This window comes from Rhinatrema bivittatum, chromosome 8 (assembly GCF_901001135.1).
Source record: "Rhinatrema bivittatum chromosome 8, aRhiBiv1.1, whole genome shotgun sequence".
NCBI lineage: Eukaryota > Metazoa > Chordata > Amphibia > Gymnophiona > Rhinatrematidae > Rhinatrema > Rhinatrema bivittatum.
In genome coordinates, this window is record NC_042622.1 from 217,539,245 (window position 1) to 217,560,803 (window position 21,559).

General features: G+C 41.1%; 1 protein-coding gene across 7 annotated transcripts in view; it reads right to left on the bottom strand.

Moving 5' to 3' along the window:
• Positions 1 to 1,460: 1,460 nt before the first annotated feature.
• Positions 1,461 to 21,559, bottom strand: part of DAZAP1 (DAZ associated protein 1) — a 167,749-nt gene continuing 147,650 nt past the window's right edge. The window contains exons 6-13 of one of the 7 annotated variants that reach the window (XM_029613219.1): positions 16,885 to 16,933; positions 13,920 to 14,002; positions 10,014 to 10,164; positions 9,544 to 9,573; positions 9,130 to 9,270; positions 7,726 to 7,899; positions 7,193 to 7,259; positions 2,304 to 2,440 (exon numbers count right to left, since the gene is read on the bottom strand). In XM_029613219.1, coding sequence (XP_029469079.1) covers positions 7,222 to 7,259; positions 7,726 to 7,899; positions 9,130 to 9,270; positions 9,544 to 9,573; positions 10,014 to 10,164; positions 13,920 to 14,002; positions 16,885 to 16,933 — 666 coding nt within the window. In that variant the 3' untranslated portion in view covers positions 2,304 to 2,440; positions 7,193 to 7,221. Of the gene's footprint in view, positions 2,444 to 7,182; positions 7,260 to 7,725; positions 7,900 to 9,129; positions 9,271 to 9,543; positions 9,574 to 10,013; positions 10,165 to 13,919; positions 14,003 to 16,884; positions 16,934 to 21,559 lie in introns of all 7 variants that reach the window. The other 6 variants (XM_029613220.1, XM_029613218.1, XM_029613221.1 and 3 more) reach the window with 6 other exon arrangements.

A 21,559-nucleotide genomic window follows, 5' to 3' on the forward strand; every position in this document is an offset into this window, starting at 1 on the left:
TTTGCTTGGCAAGTTTTAAGTTGCTTTTCCAATGCCTCTAGCTGCCTTGCTGTCGTGTTTGAATCATCCTCGAGAACTCATCCATAGCTTCCATTCTGGGATGTAATTCATCCAACAAATTTTGTAAAGTAGTGATCTGAGAGGATAGGTTATCAGATTTGACATTTAGAGCAGCTACAACCGCCATTGTGACTTTTTCTGTGAGAGCATCTTCAGCAGCCGGAGATGGGTCTACTGCCACTAGGCCGCCTGACTCCTGGTTTTGTCTGTCTGGTGCAGGCCTCATTTTTTCTTTATCCTTTTTGCCGCCCTTAAGTGCCATGGTACTTGGCGATTTGTTCATATATCTATGGACATAAGTGTAACAGAGTCCAGTACAAATCGAAGGTGAATTAGCATGGATGGCTTTGATAAATGTGGATGAAAGGTTGCTGGTACTTGGAGCTCAGGAAGACACGTCTTCTTAATTCATCACTTCATGTTACCTCCCAACCTGTCCTTCTTGAAAAGATTGAAGCAGATATAACTATATTGCTGTCATTGATATCCTTGTACCATATCAGCTACTACATCTAAGTCAGCCTCTAGATCCTGGACTTTATTTCCCATACTATGCATTAGTATACATAGGTTTCCAGGGATTTTCACTGTGCAGTCAGCTTTACTTTTCTGTTTTTTGGATTTTAGGGACTAACCAAGATTCAGATTCAAGAAACTTATTCATGAGTGGGTAAAGCAGTAAAAGGAAAGAAAACCAAATATACATACATACATATATATATACACACACAAACACATACTCTTCTCATTAGTAACCCTAAGGATGTAGAATGCATCCAAGCCTGCTGCTGAAGCTCAGAATAGTGATGAGTTTGTGTTAAAAAGCCATCACTAGGGCAGAAAAATCTACACTTACTGCAGGACCCCACTATAAGCTACATTTCTTACAGGGAAGACTTCCTTAAGCTTAAAAAGATAACAGAGCACTGTGTGCCAAAGATTTTAGAAAAAACCTTGCAACTATTCTGCAGAAGTTTACTGTTTGATTCCATATTATCAATTATGTTCTTTATGTACAGAAATATCAATTATGTTCTTCTAGCCTCTGTTTTCATTGTGAAGTTGTATGTTCAAATGTTCCTGCCATCTTATTTGGAATGTATTTCAAACCAGCTTTACCATTTAAATGCTAATCCCAGGAAGCATTTTAAACAAAAAAAAAATTCACTGCCATGAAACCAAATGTAAAACAGTGAATAAAAATAACTGTTTGCAAGAGATCAGTATGATGGGAAGTTGAGTTGATAAAACAGAAACCCCAAATTTTTTCCACTGGCTTACATACTGCTATGGACCTCATCTTATTCATTTGCTGGTCCTTCAATATTTCCTTTTAGTTTCATATGAATATTATATTCTGCCTGAATCACATCTTACATGAGTAAGGACACAAAGGCAGGTATTCGCAATCCAAATGGATTTTTCTTTATTCAAACAGGGGTAATCACTGGTTAGTGCAAAATGCACTCTTGCCTTTACCTGAGGGAAATCTACATCTGAACAAGGCCTCCATGAACCCCTTGTGGAAGCGGCATTCCTCCATTTGATGCATGGACTCAGAGGTCCAGGCCTGCACTCCTACCATATCTAGTGTCAAGTAACAAAAGCAAAAACTATACTCAGTAGAATTTTTTTTAACTCCTAAAATTTCTGGTATGATCCCCTTCTATCCTCTCTCCCAAAACAAAGAACTATTTAGGAGCAAGGAGTTCAAACTACCCCTCTTCACTCCCCCAGTGCCAACAATAACCCTGTTCTTAAATTAAAAAATAAGCCAGCATACATAGTAGAAAATTTCTCTTAAAAATTTCACAATTTGTAAATGTATATTTTTATCTCAACATAAAAGTTTACAATATATGGTAAAAGAAAAGGCTCAGGGAAATATTTTTCAAAACAAAAAAAAAAAAACAAAAAACAAATGAGCCAGGAAACCTGAAGTGTGTAATTAAAGCTGCAGACAGTTTTAAAACCCTGTAGTTTGGAGCCAGTGACTTTGCTGATGGGTTAGAGAAAGAAAGATTGAAAAACTGCAGTCCAAACACCGACAGTCTTTCCTTCAAAATCCATCCTGCCCACAATGGTTTCATCTGGGCATGCCCATCAAGTAGGTGATTGTCACAAGTTCCCAGCTTTGGAGTTATTGATGTCAGCTGTTCCCAGATCTCCTACTGTGGACAGAATTCCCTGAGGTGCTGCGCTTACTAGCGTCTGTAGGGGTGAAATCCTTGTACATTATGGTTCTGTCCTCGCCCAAAACCACTGCCCCCTGCAGGTGGGCCACCCGATGCTGGTGCAGAGGGTCCTGCTGTGTATGAGGGGGGCTGCTGGCTGGCATCGGTGAAACTTTGTCCAAAACCACTCATGTCTTGTCCATAACCTGCTAAAAGAAGATACTAGAATTAAAATCAAACTACTATAATACAGGAAAGCATTAGTGATCCTGTATTTTTGGAATCTGCCATGAAGATACAGCTATCAAACTCAACAATCCCAAGTACACTCCTCCCTCTAATCCAAAGGGTCAGCACTACCCCATACAACTAGGAGATGCAGCAGTTTCTTTCGTTTGATCCAATAAAGGTATTCCATCTTGCAAAGAATTAAGGGTTCTCTCTCATTTTCATTCCAGCTATTTTCCAGTTTATCAACCACTTTCCCAGCCCCAAAGGACTGTCCAAAGCTGTGTACAACAATGTAAAAATATAAAAACATACATACATGATGCATAATAAAACCAAAACATACAAAAAATAAATTACCAAGAACAACAGATCTGGCTGCCAAAGAGACTTTACCCCACAAGTCATATTCAAATCTGTAACTGACCAGTAATTATAAGCAGAAACCACTGAAAACCTGACAGCTATCATTAAAAAACAAAAAACAAACGTGTTGCAGTGAAAGCTGGAAATGCCTGCATTGTGAATATCTGTGTGACTTAGCTGTGACAAAACATTTCTTTAATAGAAGACAAAAACAAAGTACTCTGGTACAGTCCTATCCAAGCAAGCAGTACTGCTCAGGTGTTTTCCCTGTCCTGACAAAGAAGAAACTGAGCACAATAGAGCATGATGCATTTCTTGTCATGTTAAGAGATACAGACAGGAATCTGGGTGTCCAAATGATCAAAGTCTATCCCATCAGGAATGAACTGTGTGCATCCCAACTCTGTCCTGTGTATCTAGCACAAGTTGTTTTCTGCAAGTCTCAGAAAATATGCATGATGCTGGTATACAACAGTGCAAGATTCTACGCTTGGGTCTGACTAGACAACGGTGCACTGCTGACTGCATGAAGGTATGAATTGGCATGCTCAGTTACACTTTAGATCATTTTATCTTTTGTACTTTTCTTCCACCTAGGACACTGGATGCCCAAGGATGAATACCCCCTTCCTCAACTGATCACCTACAGACTTGTGGCACTAATGGGTGCAGAAGCAAGGAAGACATAAATAAGAACCTATGGGAACTTACAATTACATATACTATGGGCAAAGAACTCATTTTGAATAAAAGTTCATATAATCAGAATCATTTCTGTAATCTGTAAAAATGTTTTAAATCAAGACAAGTATACCCACTGGAAGGACTGAATTATTCAATGACAGTAGCTCCAGCGAATAGTTTGCTACTATTCGGGTAGCTAGGCTCATCATATGAAATGTCACTGCAAGGATAAGAGCTTACATCTTGGTTGGCCTGGTGACTCAGTGATAGTGCTATGCACTGCCATTCAGGAGACCTGGGATCAATTCCCAGGTCAGGCTTCTGTGTATTGGGCTGGAGTTGCTGCAGAGGAAGTGTTCACAGCCCTAGGATGTTCTAACCCACCACAAAACAGCAATACCTAGTGGCTAATGTTAGCCAGTATCCAGAGAGAAATGCCATTTGTGGCCCTGGGCCAAGAAATATATTGACTGTCTGTGCCAAATTGAGGGAGGGATATAAAACTATGGTGAAGATCCTTGGGTATATATGAATAAAGGCTCATGATGCTATATCCCAGCTCTGGCTCCAACTGAGCTGGAAACCTAAAGGAGCAGAAGTAAATTGCCAGACAGGAAAGAGCATTCACCTCCAGCAAGGTTTCCTTGGAAACTCTCTCATATCTCTCAAGATCTTAATAGGTGTTAATATGTAGTCTCCCAATATGCACAGAGAGACTGACTTCTTAAATGTACAGCATGCTTACTACATATGTACTTCAGAAAATGTAAGTATTTCTCTGTAAATCTCTCCATATATTTAGCTAGATTATCCACTTGGTCAATCCTTAGCCTCAAGCAGGTGGCAACTCCCTGACGAGCTTCATAGTGAGCTGGTATACTGCCAAGAAGGGATTACAAGTTCTCTCAAGTCTCTCTCTGATGGTATATTGTAATGCTGTATACCTATGAGAAGTACTGAAACCATGCCCACAAGCAATGGCCAAGGCTTTATTGATAAGAGCAGTATAACCCAAGCTTTAACTCAGTCAGCACTTTGAGTAAACATTAAGATAGCCCATTTTCTTATTACTGTTTTCTTCCCAAAGTAAAATCAATACTTGAGTTGGAGATCTGCAATTCTATAGAATGGGGTAAATACGAGTTCTTTCTTTATATAATTTTCAGATGATTTTGTGTGTGTTTTAACTTTGTAAACTGACTAGACCCACTATGTGTGTATATGCGGTATATAAAACTCTTAAATAAATAATAAAAATAAGTACTATGTTACTTATCCAGTACCACCCACCAACAAAGTCAGAACACAAGGGTCATACATTTTATTTAAACAAATGTGAATGCCAGATATAGAATCTTTGTAGGGAAAAATAGGAAAACTAGGGAAAGGAAAAGATCAATGGGGGACCAAGCAAGCTGCTACTTTTACCAGTGTTGCTGCTTTAATTTTCCTAGTAACATGTCAGACAGCTAAGCTCTCTCACTGAAGGCGCTCTAAAGTTACTTCACAGTAAACCTTTTTTGGATCTGGTCTAGAAACTGCTCTACCTCCCGGAGAGGCATCCTGGAAATAAGAGGGAGTACAGTATTAGCCCAGTAAGAATACATTAATTAAAAGAAAACCAGTAAAGTAGCTGGGGGTAGCTGGTACATTTAAAAAGCTAATCAATGTTTAAAACTGCAAGTTCCAGGGCTGCCAAGAGCTTCACTGTACTGCTACTGTTGGAACTATAGCACCCCCGCCCCCCCCCATTAAATTTGGCAGGCTGATTATTAACACCCTTTAATCAAATGACAGCATCGGATCACTCATCTGCTGAAAGGAAATGACATCTGTTATGCCAGATAATTAATAAACCAACCCTAACCATGTGACCAAAGTACTGTTAATAAACATTTGTATTTGGACATAAGAAATGCAAATCAAAGGCATTCACCACAATTAGATCATCCTTGTACCAGCAAAAAACAAAACATATCACATATGAGCCCAACTTCTCCACAGTATGCCCCTTCTTGCCCTCAGAAAACCCCAACCTTGCAGGATCACTGGCATGTGCTCATAAAACAATTCTGTCTACCTTCAATACAGCTGGCTGAATGCCTGGTAAATGTTGACAGTGGGATAATTAACCCTATAAGAGCCTGCAGCAGAGTGTTCTGGGGAAGGACAAGAGATACAAACCATTTCAGCGACATTCAAGGACAGAAATCCCAGCAAATGAACCTGGCTCCAAACTCTTGGATTTTTAAACACAATATTCTCTGTTCCCTTAAGTACAGTCAGAACTAGGAAGGAGGCCTCAGTGCTTACTGTAAGTTAAGAGATCTCCTGAGACTTGTATATTCAAATCCTGTTCCTCCAGTGTGACCTTAGGCACAGTCTCAGATTACCCAACTGTAACTGCTCAAGTGCCCCACTTTGGTTTGGTTTTGTTTTTAGCTGTACGGCAACATAAATTTGTAGCCTCACTTTAGTAAAAAGACAGCTGCATGTGTTTCATGTTATTTTACCATTTCAAAACCTGATGGAAGACATCTGGATTAGAAGGCATTATTTCAATCTAAATCATTATAGAACTAGTTAATGGACACTTTTCAGCAAAGCGATAAAGGAACCACTTAGTGCAGTGCTCAAGGCTCAGATCAGAGAGCTGAGAGAGGCTTGGGCATTTATAGCAGGGGATTCCCTCATGCAAACTCCACCTGCATGGAAAGCTCTAAAGATCTTAGAAAATAATGGAGAAAAAGTAAAACCAATTTGTGGGGCTTTGGTTTAACACCTGTGACAAATGATCCTCTCTCTAACTTGCTACCTTGCAAATACTCTTATCACATCCTCGGCTACCATAAAGGAAGAATTTAAAAAGAAAGAAACTAATAGCCCTCCTAGGATTAGAAAGGAGTAAAGTGTAAGAAACGTGCTGTAGGAGAGGTGGGAGGCAAGTACAAAAGTGATAGATGGAGGATGCTTTAATTTATTTAATTTGCATTTATAAGCCGTTTATCAAATCCAAACCTCTTTAAAAGGCTTTGGTTTAGGAATGGAATCCTGACTTCCCAGGGCCATTTTCCTAGGTGGTCCATATAATCTGAATTGAGGTTTTCAGGTCCTTCATTCACATTACCAGATGGAAGTGCCTTGGCTTTGTATAGTCTATACAGTTATCCTAGATAATCCTGGAAAGATTTCTTTGGACGCTAGAATATACTGATGGTGTAACCAGCTCCCGTTAATACACTGTTAGTGGACTGATGGCTCTTAAATAACCATTTTACACTATGTTAGATTAAAAAAGCAAACAACTGGTGGGATTACAGCCTGCAAATTAAAGCAAGTCTGTGTTTACCCCACACAAGTTGTAAACTGCTGGTAGTTTTTAAAAAGCAAATAATTACTATCCTCATAATTGACAGAGCAGCAAATGGAAGCTGCCTCATCTAAGAATATTCTGCCAACTACCTCAAATGCATAGGTCACCTACAGTAATGGTTGCCAACATAAAACAGCCCCAGTACCCTAAAAACTACATTCTGCCCAAACTGGCAGGAACGTTCTGCTTCTGTGTCTGGGGGTTTTCTGCAGCCTTTCAGCATGTGCTAGCTCACTATGCTAAAACAGACAATGATCATCAGTGGTGGGCTAGAAAGGATGATCTAATTCTACCTACCGTCTCTTACCTTTTTTGGCCTTCTTGGCAACTTAGAGATCAAATCCATTCGGATAATTTCACAAAGCAGGCATTTCCTAGAAAGAGTGATTTCTTCAGGCTTTTTATGTGGGAATGGATTAGGCATGCACTACAAACGCCCGCCATGAACACCCACTCCAGGCTGTGATGCTACTGTTTCCCCAACCCAGTGAGAGAGGAAAGAAAGCACACTGTCCCAGCAGCAGGACATAGGGCCCCTGGTCTCCAGGGAGCCAATGTCTGGGGGCTAAGGCTGTATCACGTGCAGTGCCCAGACAGAACCAGATCACAACACACACGCTCTGCAGTAACTGAAACGGGACTGGCTGTGAATTACTACCAAAGTGGCTTTTCATATTTGACCCCTCTGAACCAGAAGGTCCAGTGCTCCCGTTGTTAGCGCAGATGCGTTCCACAGGAGGCCAAGTCAGGCATCCCTGGCTCCCAGTAAGTAAGAGGTTTCAGAAAACAAGTTGGGATGGACGCATTCCACTATATCTTTCCTCTGATAAGAATACATACCATATTGGCTGAAGGGGAATTCTGGCTGAGCTGTTGGGGGTTTGTTCATGTCCTGAGCTTGCTGAGATGCTGGGGGGTAAGCCAAAGGTGTTGCTCCAGGAGTTGCAGGTGGAGGAGGAACTCCAGGGGGGGCAAACTGATCAGGTGGAGGAGGTGGAGCGCCATAACCAAAACCTGAGAGACAAACAAAGGTAACTGCATTACAAGCTGAAATCACTTTTCTCCCTCCATTGCAGAGGCAGAAAGATTCCACAAAGCTAACACTGGTTGCAAGTAGAAAACTGGTGTCCCTCAGGGCTAAAAGGAAAACTACTGGATATAGTACAGTGCTTTTAAGGATCGGAAACAGGCAGAAACAGTTCCTGTATCAATTACAGTTTTCACCAAACCTCAAAACATTCACCACTGATTCTAAGAAAGGATCCCTTGAGCGCATGTCCCACACTACAACATATAAAGAGTCAAACACCGAAGGCAGTGTGTAGGTCCACATCTACAGAGCTTTGATGTGCCTGAAAAGTGGAATATAAAGCAAATATAAAAAATAGCATCAAACTTCAACTATCAATAGGACTAGAAAATCAGGGCTGTGCAGGACATGGATGGGAGCTCTGTAAATAAATAGCCTTATGACATCCACAATGGCGTACTTATAGCACTATTCTGTAGAACTGTAGTGTAGTAGCTTAAGAAAGTTTTAAATAGAACAGTGAATGTAACAGATACAGAAAATATTAGTTAGCTGGTCACTGATTTAAGGGGCTGAAGGTCTGGTTTTCCTTCAGCTATGCAGCCAACACTCAAAACAAAGAATGGCTTCTGGACGAGGACTCAGAACCAAACCAGTTCTATCCTGTTCCATTGCATTCTGAGTCTTGTTTCTTTTTTTGATACCATTTCTTAGGAAATTATGCCAAGGATTAAGGCCTGCAGTAAGTTGGAGAGGAGATAGAGATGGGCAGACTGGATGGGCCTTAAGACCCTTATCTGCTGACATGTCCCATACCTTCTCTATCTTTTTCCTTTATGTTAAACATCTAGAAGACATAGGTCTACATACAAATTTAAATTCTGGCAGACTCAGTACAGATTCATCAGTGCAGGTTGATAAGATTCCAGACTGAAGGGGAAAGGCCATAAAAATCCTGCGAGGGCAACACTGGCACAGTAAGCTGTCAGCAACTACAGCAAACAAGACCACGGAACTGAGAAAGCTGCAGCACAAAGCTCAAGGATGGACAAGATTGTCAGCAGAAATCAACCTTATTAAACTGGGCAGAAATTAGCCATGCATTTACTAAGAAACCATGGATAACATCTTCAGAGAAAACACACCCAAACACACCTAGAGCAGAGAAAACTGTACTGAACAAAGACAGGTTTTCTATTGATAAGAGCACTTACTGAACGGTGGAGGGGTGCCATAGCCTTGAGGGAAACCTTGGGGTGGAGCAAATCCACCTGGTGGCGTTGAAACTAGATAGGAGGCAAAGGGTGGTGGAGGTGGGGGTGGTGGTCCTCGTCCTGCGGGTGGTCCAAACCCACCTAAAGACATTTAATAAAATATTAAGACTGCATATTCACAGCAAGGAAAGCAAAGCTTCACAGAATCCAGCTAGGGCACAAAAACATTATACAGAAAACTTGTCCCATAGTGCCCTTGGTAGAACATACATCTGCAGGCTGTAAATAAAACTGTTCGAGGCAATGACAAATAATAAAATATGCATATAACAAGTTCTGCAAGCAACGAAAAAGATACAAATTTAAAAAAATGTATAGCAAGTATTTGCTTTTTCACTGCTCTACAGTACTTACCAATAGGCTGTGCTGCTGGCATCCACATTCCTAAAAGAAAGAAGAATAATTTATGAAAGCTGCTCACGAGAAAGTGAAAAGAAAAAAAAAAGCTGGCCTTAACTCCTCACCACCAGTAACCACACCCTATCTCTTGGACACAGGGACTGAGGGAAACAGGTGTACCCTGGGTTGCCCCAGCATAGCATTTGCTTGTCTTATCTGGCTCCCCATGACCTAGCCCTCACTGATGAGACAAACAGCACAGTTTTCAGGGGAGAAGACAAGAGAGATCAGCAGTTGGAGTGGGGGGCTGAGAGGGAGAGGATGAGAAGCCTTAAGGGATACAACAGAGGAAGAACTATTTTTTTAAACAATAAAATAGAACATCTCTTCATGTTCTATAATAAACTAACTTCTTTGGTGACTTTAAAGTTGAATACATATTCACTTAATGGAAAGCAATATTCAAACTGGAGCAAAGATATTACCCTGTGGACCAAATCCTGGTTGCCAAGGTGGAGCAGGCTGCCCTGGCCAGCCATTGGCATTTGGCATGGCCCTGCCTCCCCACTGGCTGGCACCTTGCTGGCCTGGAGCTTGGCTTTTGCTATCTCGAGGCTCTGCTCGCTTCACCTCCACCTAAAAAAAAAAGAGGATGCATTTAGAAGTGGAGTCACTTGCTATGCATCCCTCCCCCCCCCCACCCTCCTGCATCCCCATAGTTTATTCTATACTTAGCACCTTAAGACTTAAGACTAAATACTTAATTAAAAACTTATTTAAGCTAGTAAAATTTAATAAAATGTTTCTCAGGTACAATAGTTAGCAACTATAAGACACCAGAAGCCCTACGTGTGGACACATATACAAAAAAAGTTATGTTAAATCCATTACTGGAAAAAACCTCTTCATATTAAAGCTGCAGCACCCTCTTTAAAGAACTGGTGCCAAATTACATTGCAGCTAAATGCCCCCCCCCCCCCCCCCCCCAGAGTATCCTTAGGACAACAAAAGCAATGTTTTGGCTAGGTTTATTCCTCTCCTCTTAGCTACCTAAAAAGGGAACCAATACTTTAAGTGTGCTGTTTCATTATGGAGTCTTCTTTAAACCCACCCTATTATCAACATAGTCAGCTCCTCTCATACCTGAGAAACACAGACTCTCTTATTTGTTTTGTCTTTTTTTTTTTTGTTTACTTTGATTTTATTTAAATATCTAAATGGAAGATAAAGACTTACCTTCCCCATGCTAACGCTTAAAGAATCTCAATTTAATTAACTCGAAAATAATGTCAGAGGGAATGGATGTGGTAAGAGAATCTTACATTACATCTAACAAAAAAGTAAAAACATGCAAGTAATACAAAAAATGGACAGTTTCAATCAATAAGAAGCACAACTTCATACTGTGTTGCAAGTCTGTGACCCAGAATCCAAACACTTTCCCATCAAAAACATTTCATGTACAGTGACTGGCTTTCATTTCACAAAATCCTCAAGTTCATTTGCTCTGTCCTCTCAGGCAAATAAGCTCTTACTAGCACTTTCCAGTCTGATTTTGGGCCAGTTTTAAACAGCATGACTCAGAAGTGACTCAAGTGCTAGAAAACCTAATTGCTCCCATTCATATCAAAGCACAAACTGGGCTTTTCTCTTTTCTGCAGATCTGTCTAAACTGAAGGCCTTTCTAACAAGGTAATCATAAACTGTCAAAGTCTCCACTTAAATGTTTTTCTTCAGTTTATAAATTGAAAGTTAAATTTATTATAAACATATTTGATTATTATAGGAGTTAAAACAATGCAACTGTCATCTGTTCTAAAGGGCCCAAGATAACCTGACAGAATACTGTGCTCTACATCATGGGTAGAGGTGTTGGTGTTTAACTCCCTAAATGAAACAACCAACACCCCCAACTTCATATCTTATCATGCTGGAAGATCAGTGCACTCTGCTAATAAAGGCCTTTTGGATGCTCTGTTCTTTATTTTATTTTTGAGCTTTTATTTTATGAAGATATTTTATTTATTTTGTTTGACTGTCTTAAATTTCTTTATTATGATTATGCATGTTTCACTGATCATCACCTAGGCCTTTTGTGTTGGGCGATTCAGAAATGTTAATAAATGTAAAAATGTAAATGTAAAACCATCATTATATGATACGCAGCTAGATGATATCAGGGATCGGGCCTTTTCAATTGCAGGATGGATCTATTCTTTGGAATTTCCTCCTGAACAGTTACATCTAATTAACTGTTCTAGCCAACTTCAAAAGCAGCTAAAGACATTTGTTTAAACAAACCTACTCCATATGATAGATTTATGTTATGATTTTTCTTAAATTTTATCTGTTTAATTTGTCATTGTATTCTATTATGAATATTTTATTTTAATAGCCACTATAAATACAGAGATATGTGTAGGATATAAGTTTTTCAAAATAAATAAATACATTATGAACATTAGCTAGTCCACTTTTGGCCAGGTTTGGCCTCAAAGTAGATTACAGAAATTAAGACAGACAAGTATAGCATAGTTGAATGTAGTTAAAACTGAGTGTACTGTATGGCATAAGGACCAAGTGTGGGAAAGTAATATTCCTAATAAGCCTGGTTGAATAGTCATGCGTTGGCTTTTTTTTTTTTCTTTTAATCAAATACTATGGAGATAACCCTCTACTAATAAAGCACAAAACCACCACCCATATCTACCTGCTTCTTTATATACCTGGGCAAGGGAAGGCACAGGCCAGGCTGCTCCAGCATCGCTTTCCTACATTAGTTTCAGACTGGATAAAAGGACTGTATTGCTACCTCTACAGGGAGTGGACTTGGACTGCTGCATACCATTCACTAAGCCCTGAGGGAAACCAGAAACTAGAACAGCCAGAAGTTCTTTTTCTGCTTCAATACAGTTCAATTTCTATTTGACACAACCCTGATGGAATGAAGACCATGGGAAGACCTGGCACAAACTTCTGGCTGTGCTATGAGATAGACAGCTTTGTGCTAAATGGAATTGTTTGGCAGCATACAGAGTTAGATCGGTGTATGTTCTTAAGGCACATATTTTCTCTCCCAGGCATATACTGGGAGATATCCATATGAAATCTAGGACATGTGATACTGAATACATTTCTGGTGCAGGAAGGTGTATTTGTCATATAGCTCAACATTTCATAAGCAGCAATTATAACCATCAGTGCAGACATCAGGTCTGAAATTTTTTAAGCTCCTCCCTTGTACTGCTGGAGGTACATATGTTAGCAAGAGTCACACAAATCACATCACACACTGCACCAAATGGCCATGCTTCAGAAGAGTCACACAATGCATAAACCAGTCTCATACTGATGTGCAATGTAGTATGTGAAACTCTTCCTAACATCTTCCAGGAGTACAAGGAAGCAGCTTCAGGGAATCAAACAGTAACTCAGGGCAATAGTAAATTGAAACAATGAGAGTTATTGCTTGCTGCAGCACATACAGCTTATGGGAGAGTAAGATTCTGCTCAGAGTCTTTGTACGTTTTCAGTGGCAAGTGAAGCAAGGGGTCATGTTATCCCTCTCACTTCTAGCTGCCACCATTTCTTGAAACTATACTGACTTCTATACTTTGTTTCTTTGTATTTAGTCTTGCCACTGGCCTTCCTTTATCCAGTATTAACTGGCATTTCCAGAGGGGTAAAAATCCCTTCAGAACCTACAGGAAGGTACATAATTTTTCACCCTCTTGACCTGACAACACAGTATGAACAGGAGGTCACTTAACTGCATGGTAGTTTAATACTAAGAATATGTGGGTTCATACTAAAGTTTCACAGTAAGTGACCCAATTAAAAATATTACCACCAATCCTTCATGATGTATTTCTATATTCTTTTTTTCTGATTTGATTTGTAGATATGATTGTTTAAAGAGGTTCACCAAGGGTAAGTTAGGACTACAATTTGGGCCTGAACTGCACATCTGAAGGAGTGGTACTTTAAACCAAATCTTAGGCAGCTTAGTAGATTTTCCTGGTTATACAGAAAAAAGTTTCCCCCAAAAGAGGCATCTCCACAGCAGCAAAGTCCCAAATCAGGGCATTCTCACAATCTGCTCAAACCGGAGCTCTTCCAGAATCAGCAAACATCAGCAGAGGAGTAAAAGTACTCTCTGACAAGACCACAGGGCCTCATGGGAGCCATCATGTCTGCTGGAATAAGCAATTAGAGACTCCAAACCTGATGCATCCTCCCCCCAACTCACCCGAAACAGATTACACTACAAGTACAGCCCACATCAACTAATTGTTCTGAGCCCTCAAATTCTACCACTGACTGCCAGTGAAATCCACAGATGCCCCAGACTTGGTTTCATCTTAAGATAAAATAAAACTACAACTACACACTTTTTTGCCCATGATGTCGTGAAAATGCATGTTGACAGCCTGGTCCACTGATTGTTCGTCCTCGAAAGTTATAAATCCAAAACCTAGCCAACGACGAAGAGTGAATCAAGGTAGCAGGGTGTTGTGACACAAAACAGGATGATGAACAGTATTAAGGGCAGACCAAGGGTTCAAAATGGGTTTCAGATATAAGCCATACAAAGAGTTAATCTTGGAAGCAGCAGTTGCAGTAAAGAGCTCCCCAGTCACAATATACTCAGAGGGCAGGCATGGATGTGACTTACAATCCTGAAGCTTGGATAAATACAACAGTTACAATGTATCTATCAACTAGTTCAAATCTGTAATACAGCTGGAGGTGTTGTATGATAAGCAAACCAGTGGCTTCTTTTTTCTTGGGGGGAGGGGCAGGCAGGGAGGAACAGATTTGCTATTTCACACCACCCAGAATTTACATTATAAAACACAAGGCTCAGATTAGAGGAAAAAACTTGCAACTTAATGCACGGAAAAAAAAAAAAAATCAGACCCAATAAGGGCTGCATATTCCACTTCAAATCTTTAAGAAAAGCAGCTTTTCTGAAAGTCCACATTTCCCCCTTGGTTGTCATTTTGCTTTGCAGCTAGTGCTGACAGCAGCCATATATTGCTCTAAAGCGTTAAACAGAAATACAGTACTTCTAACAGTTAGTGTCTCTAAACTTATCCAACAAGGTTGGGTAAGCTCAAAGAGGCCTATGGAGAGGATTATATATAATACACAAAGATACAGGCCAAAATAAATTCCAGCAGCTCAAATTCTGCTGTCAGCAATAAGAGCAAGAGACATCACTGAAAGAAATTGTCAAAAGTACTAAAGGAAAAAAAAAAGGAGAAAAACCTTTTACATTTCCCAGGCAGGACTCCAGCAGTGTAAACGAAGTTCTTTAGGAATGCGACTAAAGGGGACAGCAGCCCTCCATTGCACTCTCTGCTGTGAAGACAGGCACCTAATCTTTCTATTCAGTCCTTACAAATACAGAGATCCCACTTCCTTTCTATGGAATACCACTTCTTGACAGATGGGGTGATGGGAAATTTGTTGAGACTGGGATACTAAAATAATTTAAGCAATGGGCACACAGAATTTCAGATCTCACAATTACCACCACAAAACGCAAGGTCATTCCTCTCCATGGTCCTTCAGTACCATAGGAAAGTGGGGACGCTGTAGCCCACTGCCCTTTGGTGGTGGTTGGGAGGGGGGGGGGGGGGGCGCAAAACAGTTAATCAGGGAGTATGTCCCTGCACCTTTCACTGCTCTATACCACTAAGCAAGGCACTCTCTGAAGTTCTTCAGCAAATAACTACCTTTTACAGATTAAAAGTTACACCACCTACAGAGAACTACTTGTTGCATTTCAATGGACATTGTATATCTGATCTTAAAATGGTCAAGGCTCCATGTAAATTCTTCTGTCTGAACAAAGATAACCCATGGTATCCAAAACTATCATGGAAAGAAAACAATGAAGAAATACTGAAACTTCGTTTACACCCTCACTGGATAACAAAGCCTGTCCCCTCCTCTGCCTCTGGAACTGGCCTGTACCTGTGTGATTTTGCTTATCAAATACCTAAAGAAAAGAAATCTAAAGAGAGATCGTTAATCACAGTCAAACAAATCACAGAGAAAAGAAAATACTTAACATTACTGTACTTTACTATGAAACACTTAAATATGGCCTTAAGGATGTTATATGTCTAAATAAAATAAAAAAACAACCAAGACTTAATAGCTTAATAAATATGGAGTGAAGTTTATATTTCTTGATAATGGCATCAGAAAAGAAATGAAAGCTTAGATGGCAAACTATTCTGCAGCATGTAACGTGGCAGAGGATCAGAGCAGCTCCGAGGATTCCAATGTTCTGGGCAAAACGTGAGGTGCTGCAACAAATGTGTATGGAAGGTGGAGAATGCGGGAAACCATGCAGCAAGTCAAATCAGTTCATAAATGCAGCCACTATTAGCAGATGTAACTTGTTTCTTTGAAAAGCTGATATTGCACAGTTTAAGGGATGCCCAGTTTCAAGTGCTTACTCCTTTTATCCTGCTATACAAAGATTTGCTGCTGTGTATGCTTATATCTGCATTTCCCTGCAGTTGCAAGTTTTAAAAAAGCACAGCTATATTTTGTAAGAAAGCTGCACCCATATTTGAAATACTGAAAAACGAGAACAGCGATATACTCTTCCTCTTCACCCTAAACTGGAGCATGTGTTTCTTCTGCCAATACATGCCATGCTGTGAAAGGCTGTGGGGAAGCACATGTCTGTGACAATGTACAACATGCTCGGAAGCTTCATAGGCAATGCTCCAGAAAAAATTATGCCCTTTTAAGAAGCTGAAACATTTTCCCCCATCAAATCAGTCAAAAATGCAATTCATGGTGACTCATCTACATTCTCTGCTGATGTGAAACTATGATCTACACAACCAGCACAAGCAGACAAGAGTGAGCAGACCGAGAGCAGATATACAGGCAGGAAAGAGCGCTAACAGAAGTCATAGGTTTCCAATACCATAGCTAACAGGAAGCAGACTAAGAGCATGCAAATTAATGCTGCAATATAAAACAGACATACCTAATCAGAAAATTAAAAGCTCAATGATGAACTTTTTACAAGAGACTTTAGATATGGGAACACACACCTTGAATAAAATGTGCAAATTAGGAAAAAAGAAGGGAGAAAAATCACCCTAGCAATACAATGTGCTATTAAGTAGAAGGCTGATTGTAGGAGAATGGGGGACATTCCATGGGGCTGGATGAAAAGTCTAATGGACTACTCAAAACTCTTTAGAGTCTTCACCGATGCAATGTAAAAAATAAACCTTGCAAATTTTCTGATGGTGTAAAATAGTTTGCCATCTAAATAGAGAAGAAGAAGAAATTTTAAGGACAAACTGGTTCAGCATTTACCTCGAGGCCTCTGTTTCTCTGCATCATAGATCATTACTACTTCAGTGACCTGGAAGAGAGAAGGGAAATTCAGCAATGCTGATGGCAAACAGCAGGATTATTAGTGACTGTAGAAACCCCCCAACCACCACCACCACACTTGATACAAAATAAAAATGCAAAACATAAGCTGGAACAATTTTTTTGAAATAATAGATTTGCTTATATATATTTTTTAAATAAAATATGCAATCCGTTTTGTATTTTATTGATCCAGGAACATGAGTAGTTATTATAACAGATTCTCTGAGGAAGACGTTATATTTTATGTAATATGAATGTTAAGTTACATGTAAGTAATGCCAGGAAAACCACAAGGGTAAAACACACAGTATTAAAAAATTACAAGAGATCACAGAAAGAGTAAGACAGGCAACAATATCTGGAGGAGCTAAGGGAAATTGTAAAAGCAGTCAGGAGAGCAAAGGCAGAAATGAAAGAAAAATAGCTAATACAGTAAAAAAACACCAAACAAAAAAAAAAAACGACAACTAAGATGTGTCAGGCAGAAGTGAAAAAAATGAGATTTTCCTTACCTGTTCATTTCCTTTTCATCAGTTCTGCTAAATCAGCCCAGGCAATGTGTGGGCTGTTTCCCCCCTATCAGCAGAGAACACTTTTCCCAGTATGACATTCAAACTGCTTAGGGTTGATGCAGCTTGTGAAATTTCCAGTACACAACTGTCAAAGCTCCAGGATCAGACTAAACATCTTTAAAAGAAACTGGACCATAAAAAGCCTTTTTTTTTTTTTAAACAGTTAAACCTGGGAAGCAAATTCTCGGTCTCCTCGCCCCCTAACGGAAAGGAAAAAAATTATAACAGTAAGGAGGACAGAAGCACAACTAAACACATCTAGACAGCAATTAGAAGACTAGTTGTACATGACCACAACCAAATACACCATGTTTCCCCGATGGGTCCTGGACTGGTGTAGCAGGATTAATGGAAAGAAAATTAACAGGTGAGGAAAATTTCTCCTTCTATGTTATCCTGCTACATCAGTCCAGGTAACACGTGGGCAACACCAAAGCCCTACTAACTCGGGTGGGAAGAAGCAAGGGCCTCCTTGAGAGCACCAGCCCTTAAAGGTCGTGTCCTCCTCAGCCAAAACATCAGCCTTTAAATCTTAACAAAAATATGCAGGGAAGACCAAGTGGGCTGTCCTGCAAATGTCCATAGTCATTACTACATGCACTTTAGCCCAAGATGAAGACTATGCTTGGAGGCCCACAGGAGGCCTCCTGTCACAGATGATGTGGTCAGAGACAATTGTCTCTTTAATCCAACAAGCCAGGGTGGCCTTGGAAGTGCCATCCCCTTTACATGGTCCCCGAACAAGACAAAGTGTCAAACTTGCGAAAGTCACTGGTCACTTCTAAATAATGAATGAGCAACCGGCGGACATCCAAACATCTCAGAAATCTGATTTCATTCCTGCACTCTTCCCAAGAAAACCTTGGAGGAAAACTTCTTCTTAAAAGGACATAATTTTTTCTGGAGTATTGGCAGAAAAGGCAGCAAATGATTGCATTTGAGGAAATCACGAGGAAAGGATCAGGGCAAGAAAGGGCTTGAAGCTCCAAGATGAGTCTAGAGGAACAAATCGCTAATAAAGACTGCCTTCAGAGAGATCTGTGTATGAAATATGCTTCAAGAGCTCAAAAGCAGGTATCACTAGTGCATTCAGCACCAGATTAAGATCCCACTGAGGAAAGAATGGATGGAAAGGTGGGCACAACCTCAACACTTTGGAGAAAATGAAGAACATCAGAATGTGCTGCCACCAATATGCCACTTAGCTGTCCTCTGTAGCAAGATATGGCGGCCTCCTGCACCTTTTGATAACTGAGGGTCAAACCCTTCTCCCAGCTATTCTGGATGAAGGCCAGCATACAAGAAATCTCTGATCTCCAAGGAGAGACTGAACACTTTCCACAAAAATTCTCAAACAAGTGCCAAATTCAGATGTAGGCCAGAGAAATGGAAGTCTTCCTAGCCTTCATGGATATCACAGAGGCGGAATATCCCCTTCCACACAAGCATCTCCGCTCAAGAGCCGAGCCGTAAGACAATATCAAGCTGGATCTTCCATAATCACCGGGCCCTAAATTAACAGACCTGGAGCCCCTGGAAGATGCAGGGGGCCTCCTTGGCCAATCCAGAACTATGAGGATACCTGATTGTTTTCCATCTCCACTCTGCATAGAACCCTGCCTATAAGATGCCGTGGAGGAAAGACTTAAAGGAGTTCCTCTGCTAGCCATGACCGAAGCAGGGCAATGATGTCTAGTTCACTGAACTCCTTTCAGCAGACAGAGCTTGGAGTGTTTGTGGGTCACCATTAGATCTATGTGGGGGGAGTCCCCACTATTAAGTGATGAGTTAGGCGGCTTCCTGATTCAGCTCCCAGTCCCCTGGGTCCAGAAGAGTCCTGCTGAGGAAATCAGCTTGCATATTTTTCGACCTGCAATGTGGACCACAGACAGTAGCCGAAGATTCTGCTCTGCCCATGAGAAGAGCAAGCTCATCTTTGCCGACATTCCACAACTCCTGGTGCCGCCCTAATTATTCACATAAGCCACTGCTGTTGCATTATCCGAGAGAATCCTTACCGCCTTGTCTTTGAGGATAGGAAGAAAGTGCTGTAACACTAACTGGATTGCTCTTGCTTCCTAGTTGCTGACAGACTATGAAGCCTCCACCAGAAACCACGAACTCTGAATTACTGCTGCATGCAATGAGCCCCTCAACCTGTCAGGCTTGCATCTGTCATTACCACGTTCCAGGTAGGCGTCAGATTGATCCCCCAGAGTACATGAGAAGGCACTATCCATCAGCAGAGGGAATCTATCCCTGATGCCGGTAACGGAAGCTGGACCCTGTAAGCCTGTGACTGAGGAGACCATTACTAAGGAAGGGAGGCTTGCAGAGGTCTCATAGGCCATGGCCCATGGAACGAGGTCCAATGTCTCAGCTCATTAGGCAGAGAATGTGCAGATAGTCCCAAGTCTTCAAAGCGTGTTGAGTAACGAATGACTGCTGTACCAATTTGCTCACTCTCAGTCACATGACCTATGTGTATTGAAATGTGCCCCCAAATACTGCAGAGATTGGGTGGACTGGAGATTGCAAAATTGATGAACCAGCGCAAATTTTCTAAAACTTGAACCACTTGGCATGACACGTGAAAGGCTTCCAGATAGGTCTTTGCCCGAATCAGCCAGGTGTCCACATATGGCTGGACTATAATGCCTTTGCACATCCAGAAGACGTCAACCACCACCATTATTACCTTGATGAAGATCCGTGAAGCAGTCCAAAAAACAGCACCCAAAATTGGAAATAATCCTGCAGAACACAAAAACGGAGAAACTGCCGATCCTCTAACTGGATGGGAATGTGGAAATAGGCTTCCAACAAATCCAGAGAACACAGGTAATCTTCCAGACTTACTGCCATGAAGACAGACCGAAGTGTTTCCATCCAAAAATGGGAGACATGCAGACAGCATTTCACCCTCTTTGAGATCTGTGATTGGCCAGAAGGTCCTGTCCTTTTTGGGTACCACAAAACAAATTTGAGTATTGGCATGTGTCTCACTTGGAGGCTGATATTGGGATCAGTGCCTGCAACAGCTGTAGTTTCAGAACAGTCTCGCTGACTGCCTGCTGCTTGATCGGCAAGGAACAGGGAGAAATCAAAGGCATCAGGCACTGGGTGTCAAGTCCAGAGAATACCTGAAGCGGATTATTTCCAGAAGCTACTGATTTGAGGATAATCGGGCCTACTCTTGGTAAAACCCCTGTAAGCAGCCACTTACTGCAGTTACCAGAGAGTTAACCCACCACAACTGATTGCAGGGCTCTTCTGGACCCCAAGGCAGGGTTTGAGTCTAATCTTGGCTTCTAACCCTGGAAGACTGAAAAGCATAGGGCGAATAAGGAATAAGATTGCTTTCCCAGCCTATAACATCTATAATCCCAGAACTGAGCTCAACCCTTGCTGGCTCTATAAAAAGAATACCCCTTGTGCTCCAGAAGACATTGTGGCTTTAGATCTCCCAAATTCTTCAACAACTGCTCCAACCATCCCTGAACATCAGACTACACTTGAATTATAGCTTACTCAAGTGCACCTTGGACCAAGAATCTGCCTCTTAGTTGTGTAGCCAAAGGAGCCTCCAAACCGCAAAATACAGGGCCACAGACTGGGAAGAACTACAGAGCAGATCATACAGACACAGTCCACCAGAAAAGCTGCAGCTGACTCCATTCAGGCCACCTCCCCACTTTCTGGGAGTTGTTGAATTCAACACAGAAGGGTCTGTATCACCAGGGCCAAACAGAGGGGTGGCCAGAAGTGCTTTACCCCTTTTAGAAAATGGGCCATGTCTGGATGCGCGGAGAGGTGGGTTCCATTCACCTCGCTTCTGAAACAGGAGAGCGCTAGTACTTGGACCTTCGAGGAGTTAAGGGACAATCCTTTATTCAAGCTGTCCTGTAAAAATTCCAGAACCAGAGGGATTTCGGCTGTCAAAGGGACAACAACGCGTTCCTCACACCAGGCCTCAAAAATACTCTCCAGATCCGCACATATGCTACGGACACAAAGAATTTCTGTGCTTGTAGCAAGAT